This window comes from Camelus bactrianus, chromosome 8 (assembly GCF_048773025.1).
Source record: "Camelus bactrianus isolate YW-2024 breed Bactrian camel chromosome 8, ASM4877302v1, whole genome shotgun sequence".
Classification (NCBI taxonomy): Eukaryota; Metazoa; Chordata; class Mammalia; order Artiodactyla; family Camelidae; genus Camelus; species Camelus bactrianus.
The window spans coordinates 46,727,059-46,753,959 of record NC_133546.1 but is presented as its reverse complement, the minus strand read 5'-3'; the positions used below and the strand labels follow the sequence as shown (position 1 = coordinate 46,753,959).

The 26,901-nt window shown below is 43.8% G+C and overlaps 1 protein-coding gene across 1 annotated transcript in view; it reads right to left on the bottom strand.

Moving 5' to 3' along the window:
* Nucleotides 1-409: 409 nt before the first annotated feature.
* RTN4IP1 (reticulon 4 interacting protein 1) overlaps nt 410-26,901 on the bottom strand; it is a 43,106-nt gene continuing 16,614 nt past the window's right edge. Inside the window, exons 5-9 of the mRNA XM_010965369.3 lie at nt 23,737-23,785; nt 15,707-15,843; nt 12,460-12,643; nt 8,751-8,843; nt 410-537 (exon numbers count right to left, since the gene is read on the bottom strand). Of these exons, the coding sequence (XP_010963671.1) occupies nt 430-537; nt 8,751-8,843; nt 12,460-12,643; nt 15,707-15,843; nt 23,737-23,785 (571 nt within the window). The 3' untranslated portion in view covers nt 410-429. The remainder of the gene's footprint in view (nt 538-8,750; nt 8,844-12,459; nt 12,644-15,706; nt 15,844-23,736; nt 23,786-26,901) is intronic.

The following is a 26,901-nucleotide window of genomic DNA, read 5'->3' as shown; positions in this document are numbered from 1 at the left end:
GAAGGTGCCACGACAGTCTGCAAATCTGGTGTGAAAGAACAGCTTGCAAAAAAAACGGGCGCCTTTCACTGACTTACAAAGTCCCAGTGTGGATGTTTTCACAGCGTGTTCTTATTTTGGATCCCTGGCACCTGGCACCTGGCACCTGGCACCTGGCACCGAGGACCTCGCAGCAAACAGGAGAGCGTGGCTGTGTCAGGACAGGCGACACGAGAAAGCACCCTGGGCAGGGCCGGGTGTGGGTGTGGCTGGAAAATCAATCTCTGTGCTTGGATCAGAAGACGGGAAATAACTGGCAAAAAGGTGTGTTTTTTAAACTTGTATCATGGAACTTACAGTCTAACCTGGAAAGGGATGGCTAGGAAAAAGCTGGGGCCCGCAGGCACTCACCAAATAAGGGAGCCAGCAGTCACCAAACTGAGAATTTATTTAAACAACGTTAATTACGGTCTTTCCTCGTGCATGTCCTCTCTCTACCTTCAGGAAGGCTTCTGGAACTTTAGAGAAAGGAAAGGTCTTTTCAATAACTGGCTGAATCTGTAAAACACAAGAATAAGTTGACGAGTGGGTGAGGAAACCTGCATCGTTCAAGGCAGATGACATCTGTAATTAGTTTCTTCACGATGTCAGCCCAGGCTGGTCTGTCTCGGCCCTGGGTGGCGTCCCCAGGTCAGGTGCTCACGGCGGCGGTGGCACCACGGCGGCTGCCCTGCTGCTTCTCCCGCCCCTGTAGCTCCTGTGCGCACAGCCCAACTCGGCCGGGCTCAGCCTTGCTCCCGCTCTAGCTGTCCTGTCACTCTCCTACACAGGGCCCTTCAGCAGCTCCCAAGGCTGGCATCCGGAGGCCACCACCATCCCAACCTCAGCCCTTGGCAGGCGCCACGCTTTACCAAAATGGACTACTTGTCAGGGTCCGAGCTTAGCACACGTGTGCCTCTCCTCTGCAGCTTCCCCTGCGCGCCGGCCCCAGGCTCACACCACCCTCCTGACCCCGCAAGTCTGCAGTGTGTTCTCTCCTTGCGGAGCTGAGTGGCCCTCCTCACAGACTGCCTGTTACAGCTGAGTACACATCTCAGCCACCCTGTCCCACGTGGTCACTGCCAAAGGGGCATCCCAGGTTCTTGCTGTATGTATCCCCGTGGGCCCTGCACAGGCAGTGCCCAGAAAAGGGGCTTTTTTTTTTTTTAATTTGCTAAATGTTTGGCATATCTACTCAACCAAATCTCAGAGCACCTGCGGTACAGGCTACCTTTTGTAACCCCTGTACCCAGCGCAGTGCAAGGCATGCAGTGGAGGCTTAATAAATGTCACTTAGATGAACACCAATAAGATAACTGGGGAGCAAGTGTCTTCTGGGGGCTCTCTGGGCCCATCTCTGGCTGGGGCGGCCCCGGGGGCTTTGCTAAGCAGCAGAGCAGCTAGTTAGAATTTACAGGAATGCTGCCTCAGCCAGCTCATAAAGGCTCAAATGTTGCTGGTTCTTTTTACTGTATCATTAGTACTGCCAGCAAACTCCTTTTGAAACGTGGTCCAGTTAGCAACCTCTCTCCCCACGCACAAATCCAACTGAACGTGTCCTTTCCAAAACTTCAGGCAGAAATCAGTAACTCTCCACTGGGTATTTCAGTGGACTGCCTCCCACAGCTCTGCAGGCAGGGACACATTGACAGAAGGATTAAGCCTACATTTTGCGACCCTTTTCCTTTTTACAAGAGGAAGAAGTGAGTGCTCTTGTGTTCAGACGCACCTGGTGGGCCTGCTTCCTGCGCGAATTTCACAGCCCTGCTGCCTGATGTGCATCTCAGACTCCGAATGCTCCCTTCTCCTTTTTACCCACAAACCACAACGAGCTCATAATAAAAGTAACAGCTCCTCACTGTGTGTCAACGTCACATAACTGCTAAGGCAGGATGCAGTCTGTGCCAGAGCCCATGCTCTCACCACTATGCACTAAGCCTCTCGTGTATCGTCAGCTGCTTTCTACATCTACTAAAATCTTAAGGGGAGGGAAAGATAGCTAAAGATTATAATGATTTATCACAGCCTGCATCTCAGCTGGCCTGCCTCGTGCTAAGGGACCAGGCCGGCTGGGGATCCAGTCTCCAGGCCACTGAGATGGCAGATGCGTGGTCTCTACGCCCCCCTCCCATCTGCACCTCTGGCTGCATCGCTGACTAGTAACCATGGTCCTCCCTAGCAGGCTGAGCATGACTTCAGCCTCGCTCAAGGCTGTGAACGGAACAGGTCTAAGCTGACTTATTAAAGGAAACCTACTGCTTTATCTGGTAAAAGACTGGAATGCATCTGAGTTGTTCCCTGCACGTCCCACCGAAACCTGAACCTATCCCTCTCCTTCCAGACACTGGGACATGGCTTTTTGGATGCTGATTACCTGAAAAATTACCTGAATGCGTGCTTAAAATGCAGTCTTTGATCTGTTAGAGCAACTAAATCAGAATCTCTAGGGGTAGGGTGGAGACAAGGCATTTTAAATCAGCTTCTCAGCTGAGTTTTCTACACTTCATGGCAGGAATCACTGCAGCCTTCTGCCTTATGCTTAGGGTTCCTAACTTGTATCATGCACGTACTCATCCACTACACAGGGACTAAGTGTCTACCTTCAAGTGCCAGGGACGAATGCAGAGCAGGGACACGAAGCAGGCACTGGAGAGAGAACCAAGGGAAGAAAGGAGGCAATCACATCCACTGAGCGCTGGACACCAGGAACAAGAACACAGTGGCAGCGTTCCAGAGGTCACGGAGGAACTGGGACTCCACCTGCCCCACTCCAGAATGAACTGCCCTGGCCCATCTTTAGAACCTGCCCGCAGACACAGACCCTGAACTGATGACACAGGCAGCCCGCAGGATGGCACACTTTCATCTGGCTGCTCAGGCCTATTGTGGCGACTAATCCCAGAGGGCTGACTGGCATAATGGGCATTCAGCTCTTCCCGTAAGTGACAATGGCAGAAAAGGCTTTCAGTTAACAGGCAGGCAAATGCCACTGTTGGCTGACTATGTGACAGCAAACGGAGATTAAGGGGATAATGAGCCAGCGTCTGTGCACAGCCGCACAGCAGACCCAGAATGCGTGTTTGTGATGGAAAAGGGATCAGGGTGAAAACCCAGAGAGGGGAAAGAAAGGTTACTCCCAGGGAGGTGGGGATACTATGTGATGACACTGCTGCAGTCCACCCGGCACGGGGAGCCTGGTATAAAGCAGTGGGCCCGACACCACCCTTGCCAGCTACACGGCCGAATGGGGCTCGCAGCTTTTGTTCCAGCCTTGGACCCCAACTGGGGTTCCCCAGATTGTGCCTCACCTTTCCTAAACCAAGGCTATGTAGAGCCAGGCCCCAGGGTTGCCTGACACCACTTCTGTGAGAACAGGGACAACAGGGACCTCCACCTCTCCAGTGCGGCCTCGGAATACTGCAGCTCACCGGCGCTGAGCCAGCCTCCTTGGCCCTGAGGCAGAATCCCTCCCTGTCTCTGAGGGAGAAGAGGAAAGAAGCCCTTCACCCCAGGAGCACGAGAGCGCCAGTGGGGCCAGGCCGTCCCCAGGCATGCAGGGCAGCAGGCAGGGCTCTCCCTCCATCCCTGCTCTCCCGTGAGACTCAGAGAACAGACGAGCTTTAAGGCGATGGAAACCGCTGAGCAGAGACCACTGGATAGATTAGGAAACTGAAGCACATGGGGAAGTGCTAAATGCAAGGTCAGAGCTTTTAGCAGAGAAGCTGAAGTGAGGGTCCTGGACTCCCAGCTATCATCATCGCAGGGTCTGGGGGCATTTTGGGGAGGGAAGCCTGAGTCTGTCCACCTCTTCCCAGACCTTGGCCTCAGGCTCCACTGGGCACAGAAACTGATCTCAGAAGGTCGGGAGTGTGAGGAGACAGATGACAGAGACCCAGGGAGACCTAAGGGCCCCTAGCATGAGTCCCAGTCCACACACCTGTGCATGGGCCCAGGGCCCCAGGGTAGAGGCGGTAGGACCACCACTCCAGCACTGCCTCCTAGATGACCCTGAGCTCTGCAGTAGCTGGGAATTTCCAAGCTTGGGGAAAGGGGAAGAAGGGGATGTAAACTAAAGAGAAATGAAGAAGACAAAGGGGAGAGGTTGCCTTTGCTCAGACTTGCTATTTCTGGAACTTCCTGGCCCCAGACGGAAAACTCAAGACCAAAAGACAGTGGTGAGAGGGGAGGTAGAGGGTGGGGTACACTCCAAGGGAGTAAATATGCCCATTCTGGAAGCATTCAGGACCTGTCCCTAGGCTCCCCTGAGAAAAGGCACTCCTTCCAGCCCAAAAGTGAGAGGAGAAACTCAGCTGGCGTCTCCCCACAGAAACGATTTTAGCGGCATATGAAAAACTTCATCAGCACGAAGGCTATGAGGTACCTGCCACATCTGGCAAGATAACGCCCTCCTAGTGTCTGAGGGATTTAGGTTTAGTCCCTAACCATGACATTCTTCCTAGGGAAGAAAACAATCCAGTTGCAAATAAGGAGCTTAAAGTTTGGAAATATAATTCATTGCAAAACTAGGGCCCAACCATCCCAAGAGGGATCTGGGAAATCATCTGCCTCAGAACTTCTTACCTTCTTCTCTAAAGCTGCTCTGTCCAAAATGGTAGCCTAGAGCCACTTGTGGCTATTTACATTTAAACTAATTAAGTAAATAAAATAAAAAATTTAGCTCCTTAAAAAAAAATTGGCCCCTCAGTTGCAATAGTCACATTTCAAGTGTTTAATAGCCATGTGCGGCTTAGTGGCTACCACATTAGACATGGAGACCATTTCCATCACTTCAGGAAGTTCTGATGGACAGCACAGCTTAGGAGAGTAACTCAGTGTGGCCGAGTGGCCAGTGCATCTCTCCACAGCCCACTGGATGAAGCACTGTGCCCACTAGCCCTCACTAACTGTTCTGAGTTAAACTCAAACAAGTTACACAGGAACTATTCTGATGCTGGTTAAAATAAATAAGCTGAGATATCCACATCATCGTTCAACCAAGAAGCCTGGCTGTTCACCTAGGACCTATGGACTCAAATGGCCTTAATAATTACATGAAGAACACATGTGGGCATACACATACTCAATACTCACATACGCTGAAAGGGGACAAAAATCTCCCTCTCATATGTGATCACCAGCCATCCAGTTCCCCTCCTCAGGGGCAACCAATATTTCAAGTTTCTTTTCTATCTTTTGAGATGTTTTATACATTGTAGTAGGCAGAATAATGGTCCCCAAAAATGTCCACATATCCCCCAAACCTGCGAATGTGACAACTGACAAGGCAGATGTGATCTGGTTCAGGATCTTGAGATGGGGGGATTAGCCAGGTGGTCCCTGTGTAATCCCAGGGTCATGATCAGAGGGAGGCAGGAGGGCTAGTGAGAGAGGGAGATGTGATGATGGAGCAGGGGCCAAAGTGATACGAGGCCACGAGTCAGGAAAACGGGGCCTCTAGGAGATGGAGAAGGTGCAGAAACCGATTTTCCCCTACAGCCTGCCACCAAAGGAGCGCCACCTGCTGACCTAGAACTAAAAAATAATACCTGGACTCAGACCTCCAGAACTACAAAATAATACCTGTGTCATTTAAATACATGGCAATCTGTTACAGCAGCAGTAGGAAACTAACACATGCTTGTATAAGCAAGTGTGTATGGACACCTTCCCTCAAACACAGTCGTTCTTATCAGTAGCTGACTATGGTCTAAAGAGTCTGGCCTACCACCTCCTCTTGGTCCTGAAAGACGCTGAGAAATACAAGAGGATTTTGTAGATGGAATTCAAACTCCACCTATTTCATGTTTGGATGACTAAGCAAGCAGAAAATAAGAAAGGTGGTGTATGAAGGATTTATTTTGTACCTATTTCTGCCTCAATCCTAAATAGGGCAGCAAAGGATGGTGGAAGGAACCGTCCTAGAAGGCAAGAAACCTGGGCCCTGTCTGTGACCCTGAACGTGACATTCAATCTGTAGGGCCTCTGTCTCCTCAAAAAGGGGGGGAGGGGTGAGGACAGTAAACTAGCCATGTGCTACGTTTCCTGTTTCTCATCTTTGAGCATGCTCACCAGCGGCAGATGTTCGGCCTGAATACAGTGTTTGCTGTGTGCCTCCCACTCCCCACCAAAAAAAGTTTGCTAAATAGTATAAAAACAGGAAATGTGTATTGTGCTTAGAAGAAAATGCCAATAAACTTCAGGAATAAGGCACAATTTCAGTAGAAACCCATTAAACTCAATGTGCTAATTATGAATCATCCTTTTGTTTCACCCTACTGAATCAGAAAACATGTCCGGGACAGCCAAGGAGCTGGTGATGCTGGTTGTCTGACAAGGGGAATCCCAGTGACTGAGGAACAGAAGTCAAAGGAAGATTCTGTCAAATAACTTTCCCTACCTTTTGGATTCTGAACTTTAAAAATGTATTATTTACTCAAAAACCTAATTTCAAGTATTTTAAAAGAGTAGGCTCTTTTGGTTCATGGCTTCACACTACCAAAAAAACAACTACAGCTCCTCTATCTACCCGTGAATTAGATTCATTAATTACTCAGCAGAAGCTTGGAGGAATTGCAATGTCCTCATCCAACTTAACAATCTTTACTAACTACACAGTCTGTAAGCAGATCTGTCAGCCTTTCCCATTTTCCAGTGTAGACAGGCGACAACCTCTCACATGCACAAAGCAGCAGGATGCACCACAAGACAGCTGACCCCTTCATGGCATCCAGCGTCACGCATCAGCTCCCACAGTCCCAGAGCCCTTCTCTGTCAGAAATGACTCCCGAGCCTAAGTAACCCTGGTGAGAAGAGAGTCAAAAGCCAAAGGAACATCTCCTCGCTCACCCTCGTTCAAGGGCACTTCAAGGGCATCTTTATTTCTATCATGTCCTCTTTTAGCCATTCTACCAGTTATCTACCAAATTCAACAGGTACATATACACAAGTCGCCTCTCTTTTCTGTTGCATAAATAGTAATTTCCAGGTAGAGAGAGAGTCACAATATTTTGAATACAAAAGAGCAATGATAAGCATGTGGACAGTCTGGAGCAGATGTCAGGACAAGCACAATCACGTGGTGACTTCTGCAGGACAGGGACTTCTCTAATGATGGGGCTCCAACCACATTCAGCACTATGGAGGACAAGGGGCCAAATTACCTGTTGACAGTTCATTTCCTTCCTCCCAGAAATAAAGTAGGCACCCCTGTGGAGTGTGGGGAGGACCCCACCGAGAGGCACTCACTTCCAGGCACAACAAGGCTGAGCCCCTGTCTACCCAGGACACATCAAGCCTTAGAAGTCTGAGAAAAGGCACCCAAACTTGGAACCAACATATCTGGGGAACAGTAGTGGGCCATATTCTATCGTAGATCCCTGGCTGTTACAGAATAAAAAAAACTAAATGCACAAAAAGCAGCCAGTAGTTCTGAAAAAGATTCCTTTCCAAAACAGAATGTAAAGATGAATGGGCCAGCAAGGGGCAGGTGCAAGCACCAGCAAACCCATCTCAAGGGGCTCTTTCCACAAGGCTTAGCAAGGACCATGCGGTGTGATGCTGGCCCTAATCCCAACCCCTTTCCCTGCCCACTGTAAAACGACAAGGACAAGACAATCTAAGCTAAAGTCCTAGATCAGCTTCAAGCACCAAGAATACAGCATAATGGTGGAGAGGGAAAAGCACAGGGCTGAGGTCAGGAAGTATGAGTTCTGGTCCCACTTCTGCAAACTTGGGCATGTCCCCTTCTCCTTCCGAGCCAGTTTCCTCATCTGTAAAATGACAATCATTTTATCTATGACCTCATGCAACCCTCTAGGGTATATAAGGTTCTCCATCCTATAATTCCATATAATTTCTCAATAAAATCATACATATCAGCAGCAGAATATGAGTTTGCCTTCTGGGTTATTCTTCCAGAGATGGACATCTGGGCTGTTAAAAACACATCAAGGATCCAAATAAGCAGGTGGTTGCTGAGGACTGTCTTTCAACCTCCAGCATTGCGAGAAGCCTTTCAACACCCAGAGAGGGACAAGCAGGCTGCAAGCAGCCTCCCTCCCCCACAAAATCCCCTGCAGGATGGACTCACATAGTCAGAAACACCAACTGGTGGTCTCCACCTAAATCACCATCAATCCTGACCATGTCCTTCCCACTGATCCTCTTAGATGTACCATTCATTTGCCCTCCATGTTATTAAACCAAATGGAACAGCCAGACCTGGGGCCATGACTTCCAGTCCAGTTCTGCTGGGGTTTAATTCCACAGTGTTTGTTCTTGCTCATCTGGAAATCTGCCTACCTCCACACAGCCTCATCCTTAGACTAAAGAAGCTCCAGAAGCAGTTCTATGTAAACTCACAAGTGTACCCCCACCTTTGTGCAGCAACTGCCTTCTTTTCAGGATCATGACCGAAATAGCAGCAGCCCAGCTGCAGACCCCAGCTCCGCTACCATCTAACCAAGTGTCTTTGGGAAAAATCACATGGGCTCTCAGGCCTGCCTCTTCATCTATAAACCAAGGGGGGGTGCACTGATGGTTAAGCTTTCTTCAAACGCAAGTCTGTGTCTATGACTCCCATGGAGACTGAGCCAAGAGAACACAGCACTTAAACTTGGCATGTGAGGCTGCGGTGCACTGGCCGAGCCTGCCTCTGTCCGGAGAGGCCCTGCTGACCAGGCTTGATGGGCAGGTCACCGAGATGACAAGGGATGCCCTGGCAATACACATACCTTTCCTGCATCCACCAGTTCTGCGATGTCATCTAGGTATGGACCACTGGCCATGAAAAAGGCCCAGCGATAATGGACTCCTTGCCAGAAGTGCTGAAAAAGAAGAAAACAAAACATGTCAAATATGGGAAAGAATGAAATCTGACTAGATACAAATTTAGGGAAACGTATTTCCTGGATGACTAAGACAGATAAACTGATTTCCCACTTGGTGCTGATGCAATCAGTTGTACACCCAGCACCCAAGCAGAATGACTGACAGACAGTGGGTGCTCTGTGAGTGTTCCATAAATAAGTGAACAAACTAAGATACAACCAAGCGAACTCAAGCTTCTTCCCCAAGCTGTGACTGACAAGCACATAAGCACAGAAAAGCACTTCTTAAAATGACAGTCTAAATAGTCTTACACAGTTTCTTCCCTAGGAGATATCAGAAGCTGAGACCTACAGACTTTCCCTACTAAGGTTTGAAGAAAGCCCAGGGGCACCAGAAAAGAGCTTTTTACCTAATTCAAGAATACTTTCAGGGCAGTAAGGCACCAAAATATGATCTTAAGAAATCTAATCACAATTTTTTTTTCTGGCTCTGAGGGGAATAAGATAGCTTTAAAGACAAAACAAAGCATGAAGTTTCTTACTGGTGGTGGCTGAATCTTCCCTCAGTCACCTAATCTATTATGGGACAAAATGGCCCAAGATGAACATAAGCAAAAATCTTTTACCAAGAGGGTTCATGAGCACTCTACTACCATATCCACCTTTAATTATTATTCTTTATGTTGGAAGTAGGATAGGCCATTATCAAATACCTCAATGACCCACCCAACTAAACTTCATCAGACGGGAGCCATCCAGAGGTAGTACGGGGGCCAGCTGCTGCCTCCGTCCCCACATACCTGCCCACAGCTGCTGGGTGAGCCCAGACTTCCCCACCGAGCTCACTGCTGCCTCTCAATCCCTCAGCACGACAATAAGCTACTATCACAGCAGAAGCTGGCAGGCGCGACAGAGCTCCCCTGCTGCTCGGCCTCAGGCCTGGACAGCTGTGTTATTTAGGTCAAGGTACCTCTTTCAGGTGGTTTCCCAGCCTATGGACTGGAGACACCACCACCAAGCTGACAGCAGTGTTGGAAGGATTAAATGAAGAATGTCTGTAAAGTGTCTGACATGTAGAAAGTATTCAGTAAATATTTATCTAGTGCTGAAAATAAAGCTTATGGAGGAAAGACGGGCAATTCCAAATCAAAGTTTAAGACTGTGGAAAGACAGACGAAACCAAACTGTGGTCCAGGCAGAGCTTCACAATGGCTGTGCCAGGAATGGCTTCCTGGTTTGGCCAAGTGACCCTAAGGTTCATTGTCTAACCTGGAACAATTGTGAGAGTTAAGGAGCCACCACTGATAATCATCCCAGGACCACAGACGCAAACAGAGCCACGCTCACCTTAGAAGAGATGTGACAAGATACTGATCCCTCTCAGCCCGCAGGGTAGCATGGCAGAGGCTGCCCTGAGTAAGTCTCCAATCTCAACACGCTAGCCAAATACTGTCATTGTCTGTGTCTATCAGAGCAAGAAAGAGGTCAGGAAGCATTAGTGTAGGCAACACTTAAATAAAAAGAAGTTTGAAGGGTTAGGCAGCTAGATACCAGGGCACTGAGCTTGTCCCCAGCTTAGAGCAGCTCCAGTTAATTACGATCACAGAAGACCAGTACATGTACTTCTCCACAACGTCTGGCCTTAGAGATTACAATGGAAACATTCCGGTAATTGTTTAGGTTTTTAAAGAACGAACAGTGACAGTCACAACTGCCATACCTCTAGTTGCTTAGAGCAGGTTGCCCTGTAAAGTGAAACTTGTGGTCTGCAACAGCAGAATTTTTATATTCTGTTCTAAGGGGGCTGTGTATTTTTTCCAGGCCATTACAGGGGAGAGTAAACCAAAGCAGGCAGGCACTACAATGGGGCCTTAACTGCGCCCATTCTCAGAAAGACATCAGAAACTACTTAAAAGGTTTCCACATGAGATTACCACTATCATCTTTCAAGAAGGGGGAAAGGGAGCATGAAGAGAGCTGTGCTCGTTTCACTCTCAGAGGACAACTCTGAAGGTTAACTTGTAAGAGGCCTCGCTGGAGTACAAACTGTGAACTCTTACAGAAAACTTAAACTTACATTTTAAAGCACTTGGGAAGCCTGGGTTTTGTGAAAAGGGAAAGAAGAGACAAAGGACAGCTAAGATTCCTTTCTCCACCACAAAGCACCCCATGGACAAGTTTCTGGCTGCCGTCTGAATCAAGAGAAAATAAAGCACCCACAGCACAGTGCCTGGATTGTTCACTTCTCCCACCCAGACGCAGCTCCGAGGAACTGGGCAGCGGTCTCCTCCACCACGGCTCTTCCTTACCGGCTCGACAGATCTAGTTAGTGCACAGCGTTCAAGAGACCAAAATCCTAAACTTCACCCCCAGAAAGGTTCTAAATTAATTTCTAGAATCAAGAAGATGCTAAAGATAATTATCAAGCCAATCATCTTGCAAATACGGGTCAGGCTGGTGAGCCAGACGTGACGACTCACACCCTTTTTACCACCGAGGAACCTCCTACTGCCTTTTTCCTGAGCCTGAGGTTTTTTTCTATAATTTTTAAAAAAGAATGTATCTTTATTTTTTCTATCACTTATTCCATTTCAACACTAATTCAGATTTTAAAACAATGATCTATAATTACCACAGTGCCTATCACAAAATCACATAAGCCTCTGTCACCACCGTGATAAGGACAGGCTATTGTGTTGCGGAGGAGCAAACTCTCAGGCTCTGCCCCCAGGCCTGCACGAAGGCTGATCTACAGTCATCTGCAAGGCCCACCACACACTGGAGTGTTCAGTGGGGTGACACAGCCCCCTACAGCCCTGGTAGCAGTGGCCCTGTTGGCAAAATCAGGCTGACTAATCAAGCCTCAGAAACCCCCAGAATGCCATGAACAGCCAGAGCTTCTGACTCACGTGGGGTATGCACTGTCAGGACAAGCTGATACAGCTCCAGAAAAAGCATGATGGTTCTGTTTGTCTTTGTAGCCTCGCTGAAGTAGGAATACAATTTCCCTCAGGTTTCTGAAATGCAAAAAATTGCCCCTGGACTGCTGAAGGTCTGAAAGGCACAGTATGGGACTCACTGGCCTATCCCAAGGCTACCACCATGAAACAGCCAGCTCTACGCTGTCTTAATAAAGCTTCCACTTTCACAGACAAGAAACTATGCATTAAGGCTGGTGAAACACAAAGACGGCCATCAGGTACAGACAAGAGAAAAGCAGAAGGTGTATCAGATGACTCAAGAGAGGTAATAATAGCTAATAATAAAGACTAACACTGAATGAGAGCTCCTTAGGCACTAGGTATTGTGCCAAGTTCTCTGCATGAAGTACCTCATTTAATCCTTACAACATACAGTAAGGGACACACACGAGTAGCCTCATTTTGCAGATGAAGACAACTAGGCTTAGTGATGTTAAGTAACTGGCAACGGGTTACCCAGCCACCAAGTGGAGGCCAGAATGTGTACCCTGTCGGTGTGTGACTCCAGAGACCTGGCCTGCAGCCACTGTGCTGTGCATCCTCCAAAGGAAAAGAAACTGGCTAAGAGGAAACCAATTTCCAGAAGGACGAGGCTCCTGCTTGTTCTCGCCGACCAAGACTCGCCCGCCTACCTTTAACGTCTTAGAACCCACGGTGACGCCTGTTTGCAACATGCCATCTGCGATGCCCAATCGGTCCATGTTCAGGAGGAAAGGAGTCACCAGAGTCACATATGTGGCTCCTGACCACTTCTTGAGAAAATTTAGAGCCCATGTTTCAGTGGATCCACCAACATTGTCGAGGATAAAGTCAAACCTGGAGAGGAAGAATCAAATTAAACATCCTGGTCAGCCTTTACCCAGGGCTCTGGGTCCTGTTCCCTCCCACCACCAGTTAGCTACAGGGTTTGTTTCCGTGACAGCTCACCAACAGCAGAGGGGTGGCTGCTCGGACAAAGGAGAAAAGGGCACACCCACTTACTGGATCTCTGGGTTTTCCCCAAGGTTAAGTCAAATCTGACTTTTTTTAACATCATAAAATCATACTATTTTCTAATACTTTACGAATGACTTAAACAAGTGGTTCTCAACTGAGGGTGATTTTTGGCCCCTAGGAGACATATTAGGGAATGTCTAGAGACATTCTTAGTTGTCACAACTGGGCGAGGTGGTGGGAAGAGGTTACTAATATCTGGAGGCCAGGGATGATGATAAACATCCTACAAGGCACAGAACGGCCTCTTACAAGAAGAAATTATCCAGCACAAAATACCAATAGTTGAGAAACCAAAGTTGCTAAGGTTGAGAAACCCCAACTCAGGCTTTACAGAAAAACTGCAAAGCTATCCATGTAATACAAGTCAAAGTATTCTTTAGTGCACGTGAATACTTGAGAGAAATGTATACTCGCTTTTGACCCACATGAATTATTTCCTTTTATTCTCTCCACAATCAGAACTGCCTGTAGAAGCATCCTCTTCACCTTCTGGAATTTTCTATGTGTTGGTTTCATGCACAACATCAGCACAATATATGAAGAGAAATCAACAGCCTGCCCTCCGTCTTCAGTTCTGCTTTAACACGCCAAGAAAAATCCTCTCATAACGGAATCCACAGGAATCGGCAGATATTCGACTCCTTAAGTCTACTTGAAAATTGCTATAATCACTACACTCTACTTAAAGGGGATAAAACTCAATGAAGTTTTAAACTAAAAACAAACATCTTTTTAGAGAATGCATGCTTATAAATTAAGCAAATTAACAGAGGAATTCCTTTTTGGTAAATCCTTTTTCCCTTCTATTTGACCTGGATGAAATCAAACATCAAAGCTTCTAAAACCAGGTCTGGCCAACTATGAGGCTCTGAGTCTTTCATGGGACTAAACTAAAGAAGGGCAAATAAAAATGGAAGGCTGTGAAGTGCAGGAGAATGACCTTACCAGATGACTCTTCTCATTATAAAAGAACAGAAAATTATTTTTATGAGTTTAAGTCTCTACTTAAGTTTCTACTTTTGAAGTTTCCATTTCATTCCCAAGTTTTGGATAAACAAATATGATGACACATAATTTAAACAAAACATAAGGGTGGCCTGACAGTATAGAGCCGGCACTGCCTGAAAAGGAGGTCCAGGGACCAGGCTGTAGACCCAGCTCTCCTACTAATGATTAAGGGGCATGACCCCGAGCATGAACAAACTCCTAAATCCTTGACCCCTTATTTCCTCAACTATAGCATGACAAAGTTGGACTGAAGGATTTCAAAGCCCTTTTCTGCTGTAAAATTCTAAGATTCAAATCTAAAAAGCTGCTGTTTGCAAAGAACAAATTTATTCCAGGTGGATTCAGAGACCAACCTCCAGGCAGAAGTTACAAAGATCAGTTGTAACTAAAGCAGTCATTAAAAAAGTAATGGCCTGCGTCGGGGGTACAGCTCAGTGGTGGAGTACATACTTGGCGTGCTTCAGGTCCTGGGTTCAATCCCTAGTGCCTCCGTTAGGGGAGAAAAAAAAGTAACGGCCTGCATTTGTGAGCTAGTGAGGTCCCGACTGGGGAGGAGCAAGCAGAAGGAGCAAGACCCTTCGTCAGAGAAGAGGAGCAGCAGAGCGCAGTGCAGCGCGGGGGGCTGGACTGAGTGCGCTGCGGACTCCACCTGTCAGGGTCTCTCTTCTCTGGCGACAGATTCCAGACAGGCCTAACAGTCCAGGCAGATGGTGGGGGATGGGGTGGCCTTGGCCTCAGTCTCATGCTGCTGTCCTAGAAGCAGCTGAAGAGAGGTGACCAACTGAAACCACTATCTGGAAGCCAGCCCTTGAAGGCTCAGAGAAGCCTGGGTCCTGACACAAGGGCAGCCCGGTCTCTGTCCGAACGCCTCAGGGGCATCCTTAAACCACCCATCTAACATGGCCGTCCCCATCACTTCTCCCCTTCCCTGCATCAATGTCCTTGAGAGCACTAAACACTGCAGTCAACCCGATGAGAATATAAGCCACAGCAGGGGGACCTGCTCATCACTGCATCTTATCCTGTGTGTAGACCACTGCCCGGCAGGGACCGACGACGCTCCGTGAACAGCTGCAGGAGCGAGGACTCGGCCAGCTGCCCTGCCGCACAGCCGAACACACACTGCTGGAGGAGAGAGGCTGGGCACTCAGGCAGGGACTCCTTTTTTTAACCCATGAAACCCATACTTCTACTTAGAGTGGGCAAGAATAATTACCTTCTGAAAACTAATTTAAAAAAGGAAAAATACTTTTGAAATAGAAGCAGTAAAATAGCTTTCCAAACACTCCTGAGTTGCACTCTCCGCTGCAGATTTGTCTGGGTTGGATGGAGACCAGATTACTAAGCACCCTCTGCTTAAGCCACAGGCAGGGTCACCATGGCCTGAAGGAATTCCTGAATCCACTCCTACTTGCTACATTCCGTCAAACCAGAGCCTGGTGTTCTGGTGCGCCAAGCGCACCCACGGGCTCCCGGTGCTGACATCTATACCGCCTCTGCTTCTCGGAAACCCTCACCATTAAGCCAAAACGCTAATCATGCATTTCATGCACTGCTCTGTTCTTGGGGTGACAAATGCCACCAAAGGGAATACACTTCCAGTTTTGCCTTCAAACCTCTTACAAACCAGCAATAAAAGTAAGTTAACTTACAAATTAGCAAAGACCACATAAGCAAAGTATCTTCCTTGGCGTGTATCACATTGTATGTCTGTGCTGCATTAGCCACCTAAGTGACCTCCAGTGACAGAAAGTGCTTTCACAGATTTTTCTCTAAGATTTCAACATGACCGTTAGGCCACCAACCACCTCAGGCTCCCGTTATCAACTGTCTTTGTTCCCACTTTCCCAGGACAAACATTGTGTGAATACATACGGTTTTAAAGATTTCAACTGCTCTTCCATATTCCCGGATTTGTAATCAATTACATCATCTGCCCCAAGCTTCCTTACAAGTTCACTGGCATCCTGAGAGCAAACTGCTGTCACATGAGCATCCCATGCTTTCATTACCTGCCAAAAACAGAAGAGAAAAAAAAAAAAAAAAAAAAAAAAGCATGGGGAAGGGGGAAAATAGCAAAACTGCATATTTAAAAAAAATAGTTGGCAACACATATACATATATCAGCCTAATGCTTTGTCTTAGCTAGAACTACAGGAAGCCATCTGTCAGAGACTAGTAAAAATGATTAAACTTTTGTTCATTAAAAAAAATCCAAGAACTAGATCTCATTTTTCCTGAATGAGACACCTAGTCGCCTTGCTGTCCCAAAGTTATAACCAGCCCAGTTAGAGATGGACTCAGTGCCTCACCAGCATCAGAAAACACAGGAGCCGATGGCCTTAAGCTTAGTGTTTTCAATGATGACGAAGGTAAATGGAGGGGAAAAAAAATCATGTCCTCAGAAAATGACTGTTTAAAATGTGTCCAGAAAGTAAAAATGCAACGTCCTTTCGTTTGCATCTCCAATAAGTGTCAGTACAGTTCTAAGTCAGACCGTTGTATCAAAGCTATCAGGCGCTGGTAATAAATGAAAGGTGCTCTTAAAAAGAGGGCAAGAAAACATGGCCATCTTATCTTCAAAACATGGATCAGGTCCTCTATTTGGAATAAAAATACCTAAATAAATAGTTTCTAGGATTTAAAATGCAGACGTTTATTTAAAATAAATAATATATCTAAAAATAACTAGACTTAAATAAAAGAATGAAAGTCTAATGTTATTCAGGATTAAGTTTCCAGAAAGCATCCTGCTCCAAAACTGCTATAATTCTTTTCTTTTTGTTTGTTTGTTTACATAATTATTTATTCAGCTTTTATGCTACTATAATTCTTTTCTATAATGTCAATTTCACAGAATTCAAAGGGAGCCATTATCAGCCAAAATTGAGAAGTTACTTGTAGTTTACTAAGCAATTTTCAAATGGACAGTTATAGGTCATAATAAATCAGCTGTTTTCTCAGTCCTATCCCGAGTATCAATTTCCTGAGCTTCCTTAATATAAATTGCAAAGGTTTACTAGAATATAAGAGATCTATGTTTATTTTGTTCACTACTGATTCTCCATTGTGTGATACACATAGATGCTAAAGGTCTGGAAAGAAAGAAAAAAAAGGGAAGGGAAGGGGAGGGGAGGGGAAGGGAAGGGAAGGGAGGAAGGAAGGAAGGAAGAAAGAAAGGAAGAAAGGAGGAAAGGAAGAAAGAAGGAAAGGGAGAAGGAGGGAAAGAGAAGGAAAGAAGGAAAGAAAGAAAGAAAGGGAGAAGGAGGGAAAGAAGAGGGAAGGGAAAGAAGAGGGAAGGGAAGGAAGGAAGAAAGGAAGAAAGGAGGAAAGGAAGAAAGGAGGAAAGGAGGAAAGAAGGAAAGGAAAAAAGAAGGAAAGGAAGAAGGAGGGAAAGAAAGAAGGAAAGAAAGAAAGGAAGAAAGAAAGAAAGGGAGAAGGAGGGAAAGAAGAGGGAAGGGAAAGAAGAGGGAAAGGAAAGAAGAGGGAAGGGAAGGGAAGGGAAGGGAAAGAAGAGGGAAGGGAAAGAAGAGGGAGGGGAAGGGGAAGGGAAGGGAAGGGGAAAGGGAAGGGAAGGGGAAAAGGAAGGGAAGGAAAGGAAGAAAAGGAAAGAAAGAGGATTTTAAAACCACTCATAATCGTATCTAATTTCTCACTTTTAAAAAGTAATGTTGACCAAGGGTTTTTATGCCCTGGATATGTGAGGGGAATTAAAACATTTAGGACTGACCTCACATACCATATTTTATGTTTATAGGCTACAGAGACACTTGAATATAATGACATGTTGCTTTCAACAGCAAGTCCCAAGCTAAATTCAAATATGTGAAGAATATGAATATAATCCATGATGAACATCCAGAATCTATATAAAAAAAGAAACTGTCAATAAAAAAGAAAACTATGTTTGAAGCACCTACAGTTAATATGTGTTTTCTTTAAATAGTATTAAATCCTCAGGAAGAATCTGTCACGTCTTGAAATAATTCAATTAATTTTTTCCGAATTTCTAGTTTTTCCCTTCCTACTTAGAACTATCTAGCATCTTTGTGCACTATTAAAAGGTTTTAAAACAACTTTAGCTTTAAAAAATATTTTATGTAAAAACACAAACAGAAAATGCTTATATGGCAGACACTACTTGGACAGAGATGGCAAGCTGGCAGTCATTCCAAAAGCTCTTCCACGTGCCCCCGCCCAACACAAGCCCCTCCCTCCCTTGAAGTCATCATTATCCTGACATTTATAGTAATCACCTCCTTGCATTTAAAAAAAAAATGGTTTTATCACCCAAATACACATTCCCTAGATACCATGGTTTAGGTTTGTGCCTTTTTAAAATATGATGTCTTTCAAGTCTTTTTAAAATAATCCTATAGGCTCCTCTCTGTCCTTTCCCTTTGGCCTACATAGTTTCCCAGTGGAAACTCTGGAATTTCTGGTTGCACACTCAGGACAGTTCCACATGCTGCTCTGTCCTCTGTATTTGCTGTTTCAATCCCTTCAGCATCTGACAAAATTATAGGAGGCACAGCATGTCTGGATGTTGCCTCTTTTTATAATCTCAGCAGCTGTCTTTTGGTGGTTGCAAAATGGTGATACTCTCTCTCCTTTTTTCATTTGGAATACTTTTATAAAGAAACACCTCCGCTCATATGCTATTTTGTTTACTCAGGTGTGTGTACAGTTCATATAAAAGAGGCAAATAACTGTTTCCCCCTTTACAGTTTATAAAATAATAAACTTGTTTCCTATCATCTTCCAAAAGTGACCATTTAAAAAAATATATATCATCATGAACTCATGGTTTAAATATAAATTACAACCCATTGTAATTATCATTATTATTACTGAAGCTCAAGTTGTCTTCCTTGATGCTCTTTGGGAGTTTCTTCAAGTTGGCTCCTGAATCTTTCTGACTCACTAGTCTGTAATAGTCTCCTTGCTACTTCATATATTCCAGGTTCATTCTTAGACATTTTGTGCCGCAGATCTAGAATCTGCTTTCTCCTGCATTTTTTTTTTTTGGTGTGTGTGTGAACGATATTTCAAGAGATAGTTTTACATACACATGTATACAAAATACCTCTTGAGTTCACATTGATACTTTCAATTCAAATTCCACACTACCAAGTTTTACTTAACCTCTTTTCTGTTACATCTGTATCTCCGTTCTTCCATACCTAAAATCCTGGTTGTCAAAGACAACAGGGGATAACAGAATTAAAATATACCATAAATATCCATTTGTTCTACTGTATATTACACACATAACAGTCTCTGAATAATAGTATTGATATCACTACCAATATGATTAATGAAAGCATTCAAATGATTTTAATGTATGTTCCTCCCATTTTCCCCCTCTTTTTAAAAACAGCTGTGGTGCTTACCTTGTCAGAGTATATGACTGTTACACACTATACTCTCTCTAAGCCCTTATTTAGTTTTGGTTCTACAGGTAACTTTACAAACTTTACATTTAACATTTACCATCAGTCCTTAGTTTCATGTCTCCAGCCATTTCAGTTTTCAGCTCATTCTCTAGTAGATTTCTCATAAAGGAATCAGAAGAACATAATCCCCAAGTCCTTGCATGTTATTAACAGTTGGTATGAGTCCTTTCTACACGGAGGCCAGTTTTGCTATATGTACAAATCCTTAGCGTACTCTTTCTCAAGGGTCTTAAATGTTACTCCATCCCTTCCCTACTGCCAGCATTAAAGCACTGCTGTCAGGAAGTCTGATGATGATCTAATTTTACTTATATGTCACATGCTCTTTTCTTTTTTGATGTCCCAAAGTTTGTTTTTTCCTTTTTCATTCACAGCTAGTAATTTTACTAGAATTTTCCTTGATATTGTTCATTCTGAGTCCATGTTCTGAATCAGATACATGCTGTGGTCACTTAATATGTAGTTTGAAATCATTTAATGTCAGGAAAGTAAGGAAGTTTCTTGAGTTATAGATTTTCATACTTAGATTTTAGTATTTCCTTGTTTTGGTTTTTCTGAGATTCCTATTATCCAAATACCAATCTTCTTTCCTATCTTCTATAATTGACATTTTCTCTTGCATTTGTTTTTAATCTCTTCGTTTCCTTTGAAATTTAAGTTTTCCTGTTTACACATTCTGTCTCTATTAGGACAGCATTATATGTTGTGTTTCTTTGCTATTGAGTTCCTTCTAGGTTAGTTTAGGCTTTATTGTTAGATGATTTGATTTAGTTTTCCCAATTCTGATTTGTTTTGTTCTTTCAAGTCTTCTATCAACATTTCAAAATGCTCCTTAGATTGTCTGAAATTGAAGGTACAATTGTGATCTGTTTTCTGACGTGTCTCCATTTCTGCAGACACCGTTTTCTACTCCTCATTCTTTTTTCCCATAATAACTTTGTATGGGATTCAACCTTGATACTTTCTGACACTCAATTTTTTAATTTTGTTAAGATATTTTAGGGTGAAATATAACACACAGAAAAGTGCATGTAATATAAATGTACAGCTTGACAAATTATTAAAAAAGCAAATACTATCTTAAGCATCACTTAAGATTAAGAACTAGAACACTAACCACTTCCCTGAGCCTCCTCACTTTCCCCTTCCAATCAACACCCTCCCTACTCCCTTAGAAGTAATATCTACTATCAGGACTTTATACACCCCCCCCCCGTTTTTTAAATTTTTTTTTAAGGAGTTTTCCTATCTAGGTAAGCATCCTTAAACATTGTTGTTTAGTTTCACCTACTTCTGAATGTCATCAAATGGAACCACATAAGTTGTATTCTTTTGTTCTGACTTCTACTTGTGAAATTCATCTGTTTCACTGTGCACAACTATAGTCTGTTTTCCTGGTGATGTAATATTCCAATGTAAGAATATATAACACAATTTACTTGTCCATTTTACTGCTGATGGACATTTGAGTTGTTTCCAGTTGGAGGACAATATCTATAATTCTGGTGTGTTGTGGTGAACATGCATGTACAGTCAGCCCTCTGTATTCAAGAATTCCACATCAGTGTATTCAACCAATCAGGGACTGAAAATATTTGGGAAAAAAATTTTTTGAGAAAGTTCCAAAAATCAAAATCTGAATTTGCCACATTCCAGCAACTATTTACATAGAATTTACATTTTACTTACAACTATTTACATAGCATTTACATTGTACATTGTATTGTAAGTAACCTAGAGAAGATTTATAGCATGTGGGAGAATATGTGTAGTACAAATACTATACCATTTTATATAAGGGACGTGAGCACCCATGGATTTTGGTATCTGCAGAAGGTCGTGGAACCAATCTGAGGTTGGTTCTGAGATTGGTATACTGAGGGATGACTGTAGTCAATCTACAGAGTATATTTTTAAGAGTGAACTGTTGGGTGGCCATAGGGTAATTTAACTCAGAATTAGTAGATGGTGTCAAATGATTTTCCTAAGTGGTTGTACTAACTTACAATCTAACCAGAGGGCACGATCTTTCTCTTTTTCTCCTACCCGTTCTCCCTCTTTTCCTTTCTTCCATTTACTTATTTATTCATTAACTCACATTTACTGATCTTCTCTGCACTAGGCCCTAGGTGTCTGTCTTAGTCTGTTCGGACTACTGTAACAAAATGCCACAGACTGGGTAACTCACAAACAACAGAAATACATTTCTCACAGTTCTGGAGGCTGGAAGTCCAAGATCAAGGCATCAGCATGGTTGCTGTCTATTCAGAGCCCTCCTCCTGGTTCATGGCCAGTGCCTTCTCTCTGTCCTCCTGTGGAGAAAGGGCTAGGGAGCTCTGCCGGGCCTCTTTTATAAGGGCATTAATCTCATTCATGAGTGCTGTGCCCTCATGACCTAATCACTTCTCTGAGGCCCTAATATCATCACTTTGGACATTGGGACTTGAGCATATGAATTCTGGAGGGACATAAACATTCAAAACATAGCAGTATCTAATGGTGATTTTTAAAAACTCTAGGTGTGCATCCCTTCAGAGTCCTCTCCCCTCACCTCAAATTCAGGGAGTAGAGGCACTGGAAACTTCAGCACTGTCTGGGTCCTCAGAAGGTCTGAGACAGGGTCTGGGGAGGAACAGAGCACCCAAATCCTCCCTCCTCGGAAGCCATGCGGTAGAGTCAGAGTGTGCTCACTAGCCCCTACTGGGGAAAGAGCCTCCCCGTCAGACTGAGGGAAGCTTAACCAAGTCCCCTCCCCCAGCACCTGGCCAGTTAAACTTTCAACCACAATGGGAGCTGCCACTAGGTACTGTCCTGTTCTTGTGGAGGCTCAGGAAACTGTTTGTTTTGTATTGTTTTGTATAAGGTAAAATTCATATAATAAAATTCACACAACATAAAATTCCATTGTGTGTACACCACATTTTGTTTATCCATCAGTTGATAGACATTAGAGTTTCTTGCACTTTCTTGCCTATTATGAATATTGATGCTGCTGTGAACATTTGTGTACAAGTTTTGCTTGAACATAGGTTTTCATTTCTCTCAGGTATATACCTAGGAATGGAACTGCTGGGTCATATGCTAGTCCTGTTTAGCATTTTAAGAAACTGCCGAATTATTTTCCACAACCAGCAGCTGCACCATTTTACATGTCCACTAGCAATATATGAGGGTTTCAATTTCTCTACATCCTTGCCAACATTATTATTTTTCTTTTTAACAGCCATCCTAGTAGGCGTAAAGCGGTATCTCGTGGTTTTGATTTGCATTTCTCTAATAACTAATGATGTGGAACATCTTTCCATGGGCTTATTGGTCATTTGTGTATCTTCTTTGAGGAAGGATCTATTCAAGTCCTTTGCTAATATTTTAATTGGATTGTCTTTCTGTTGTTGAGTTGTAAGAATTCTTTATATATTCTGGATACTACACCCTTTTAGATAAATGATCTATAAATACTTGCTCCCATTCTGTGTTGTTTTTTGTTTTCTTGATAGTGTCCTATGATGCACAAAAGTTTTGAATTTTGATGAAGTCTAACTTACCTATTTTCTTCTTCTCTTGTGCTTTCAGTGTCATATCTAAGAATCTGTTGCCAAATCTAAGGTCATGAAGATTTTCTCTTATGTTTTCTTCTAAGAGTTTTGTGGTTTTAGCTCTTACATGTAGGTCTTTGACTCAGTGCGAGTTAGTTTTCACAAATGATGTGAGGTAGGGGTCCAACTTTACTCCTTTGTATGTGGATATCTAATTACCCCCGTACCATTCACTGAAAAGACTACTCTTTTCCCTGTTTAATGGTCTTGCCACCCTAGTCAAAAATCAGTTGACCACAGATGAATGGATTTATTTTTGGATGCTTAGTTCTATTCCATTGATCTTTATGTCTAGCCTAATGCCAGTACCACATTGTTTTTATTACTATAGTTTTTTAAGTTTTCAAATCCAGAAGGGTAGGTCCTCCGATTTTGTCCTTTTTCAAAATTGTTTGACAATTTGGGGTCCCTTGCAATTCCATATGCATTTTAGGATCAGCTTGTCCGTTTATGCAAAAAAATGGAAGCTGCCATTTTGATAGGACTGCATTGACTCTACAAATCACCTTAGGGGAGGACTGCCATCTTTACAGTTTTTGGCTATTACATTTCTATACACATTTTAGAATCATCTAATCAATTTCTAATTACAAACGTCCATCTACTTTCACTGCTCATGGTCTTCCTCCTTAAAGCTTTCCTACGTTTGTTATAGAGGACATCCACAAACCTATATCAAACCACTGGAAAGGTTAGTGCTTCCTTCTACATTAGAAAATTTCCTTCTTAGAAGAGCAAGCTGAAATTACAGTGAACATAATTCCTCTCAGCTTCTAAGGAAAAATAACATATAAATTTATAAATTCATGAAAATAATAACTTTCCTATTCACAAGATAAAGAAATTGTCTTACCTGAATAGCAAAAGTACCAACTCCACCTGAAGCACCCAAGATTAAGACACTGCAATGCAAAAGAAACTACAACTAATGAAAGTATTAAGCCAACATAACTGGATACATAAACAAGATGTTTTCAACATGGAACTGGCTCAAAGATAATCCCCAAAGCAAACAAAGTCATTCAGCCTCCCAAGATTCTATTACACACAGCTTTTTATTTGAGGTTCACCAAGAAGCTAAACATGCTTAAAGTTAGATATACTATGAACTCTTTACCAAGAATACAAAATACCAAAAATACCAATGACTCATATTTTTTAAAGTAGCTCAGATGGTTCCTGGTAACATCTGCCTTGCAATTTTCCTAGGCTTAAATTACCATAGCTTTCTCTGTAAGAGGGAGCTCTGGGATCTTCTTAGTGTGTTAGAGTATATTCAGTTGCTCTCTAAGAAAAATCACATTCCTGACCGCATTCCTGCCAAAGCAGAATAAAAGTCTTTTGTTCAGACATGTCCCATCACGCTAGTCAGCTTTCATAAATGGAAATCAATCTTATCCCCAATCTGGCTTCTTGTTAAAGCAGATGAGTGTCCTATCAGCACAACTATCCTTGAGCTCCAGGTTTTTACCATGTTTGCTTACAGCAGCCTTCCTGCCACTCTAGAGAAAGGGTGTGCAGCCCGGAGTTTGTGGATGAGTTGGGGTGAGGGATGAGTTGTGAGGGTGTGAACCCTCCTGAAAATCTGAACTGACCGACATAATACGCAAAATTCAGTGTGACCATGCACGTGTGCACTGGGTGGAAGAGAGGCATCCAGACTTGTCAACAATTTCCCAAAGAAGGTGTGATTCCAAAGACAATCAATAGTCAAGAATCACTGCTTTACATACTCTTACAAGTTACTCCTGAATTCAGCTCGAGCTCCAGTGAACTGCCTTCCTCAGACCGCACAAATTCAGGGCCTCAGAAAACTGTACTGAGCTGGGCTTTGGTGTTAGGTTACCAGTCTAGGCTGAGGAACATTATAAAAAGTGATTGTTTGATATCTGACACTATGGCAGCTAAGGAGATATTGTTGAGGAATTCTTCACCAGCATTCTGTGTGCACTTCTATTCATCTGCCACTGCAAATTGTGTAAGTGCAGGTTGTGGCTCCCGCTTGGACTTGGCTGCTAAAGAGTGCAGAGAATTTTGCCACCGATCTCAGGCAGGTCCACGCGATCTCGGAAAATGCATTCTGTCTACAGTCTTAATGCTAGTTTCATTTTATTCTTTTCTCTCTTACCCCAATCACAGAAAGCTGTTGTCACCCTTTAGATCTTAAACGTTACTAGGAAAATTTCTGAGCTAGCTATTTCCTTTGAAACGAATACCATCAAATGTAATTAAGACAAGTCTCTTTGAAAATGATGCTCCTTCTAGAAGAGTTATTTTTAATTTCACAGAATTACAAACTGTGAAGAATAAAAGAAACTTTAAAGATCAACTCCTCCAAAATCCTCAATTCACATTTGATAGCTTTAATGCTTCCTAAATTGGGGGTAGGGGGCATTAAAACTGCCTCACAGATACATCCAAAAATTAATTCATCCATGGACTATTTTACCCTCTCACTCTGGCACATTCTTATAGAAGTGTGAGTAGTCAAGCTCTCATTTAAGTTCTTCGCAATCTAATCTTTATCTCACCTCGGAACTCCTATTTCCAGAACTCTCCACGTTAGCCCCCCCCCGGTCCCCTCACTCTAACCCCCAAGTCCCAAGCACACTGGCCCGTTCCTCTGGCTCTCAAATGCCTTCACACTCCCTTCCCTTGAAGGCTCAAGTCCCAGTTTGCCTGCACAATACCCTAGAGATGGCCCTCAACCTGATATCCATGCCATGCAATTGGCACTTGGCACATTATTAATGTTGACTCATAAGCTTGCTTCCCAAGCTATTCTGCAGTATGAGGACAGAGACCTCACGTTACACCCAGCACCAGCCATTCTAACTACCCTGGGTGCAGCAGATGTCTCGTCAATGTTTCTCGACTTTAAAAATCATCGGAATCAGCATTGTATCCTATAATTAATGACAACTGCTACTACCCCAAATGAGGGAATCAACTGGCTATCTGAAAGACTGCATTAAAGTTTTTTCTAGTAAAGCTTGAAATTAATTTCTATTCTCTCCCTGAGAATCTTGGCTTAAGAGGACAACAAATACAGTGGCTGCTTAAGGATCCAACTGCCAGACACATCTCCAACCTCACTATTGTCAGTTCATCGCTTCCCCGTAACTCTTGATCCAGAGTAGCCTCATTCCTCCCATAAAAAAGGAAAAACATCTTTCTCAGCAGTGCATTAGCAGCTTCAGTTCCTGATGTGGCCACTAGATGGCGCCCGCAAGTGCAAAACAGGCAAGGAGCAAGCCCAATAAAGGGCTACATCTGATAGGTCCGCTTATAAGGAAGCCCTAGGGAATACCACTCTCTGGTCCTGCAAACTCCATGTTTTGTGCAGGTTCAACCAGGGCCTGTATTTTTCATTACACAAAGTCCCCAAAGAGGGACAGCAGGCAAATTTTCAAGCTAGCAGTAAGTCTGCTGGTCGTCTGTGGCTGAACTATACGTGCTGTACTCTTCAATGCACTTCCAAGACAAAGGGAAAATACCGCTGCTGCTTACTCCCAGCGGCCCTTCATTTACATGCTTTACGGTGAGAATACTTTCAACCCAGCCTGCCAGAAGGGTCACAAGACACATTCAAACCTCACTGAAGTAGAAGTCTATTTGTTATAGTGAAGAGAGCTGTGCTCTATTGCTTATCCATTTACATAGAGCAAGCGCCCAGGAGATACTCAATTTGCAAAAAGCGCTATAATTCAAAATTGCCAAGATTTTTAATCACATTTGCTCTCTTACTTCCTAAGTCCGTATGCATAGCTTCTTTTGAAGTCAGTGGGAATTGCACTGTGGCAGATATAAAAACATGGGGGAAGTATGAGTATTATCACACTGCTTACATGTTTTAAAATCCTAAAATCTAATTTTCTCTGTCATTTCTGCCCAGTCTCTGAATTCTCCCTAAACACACTTTAACGCACTAAGGCATGACTTCTATTCGATGATCGCATCACTTTATATTTAGCATTTTGGGCACCTAAGCCCTCTACAATCACATTTTGCAGTATTT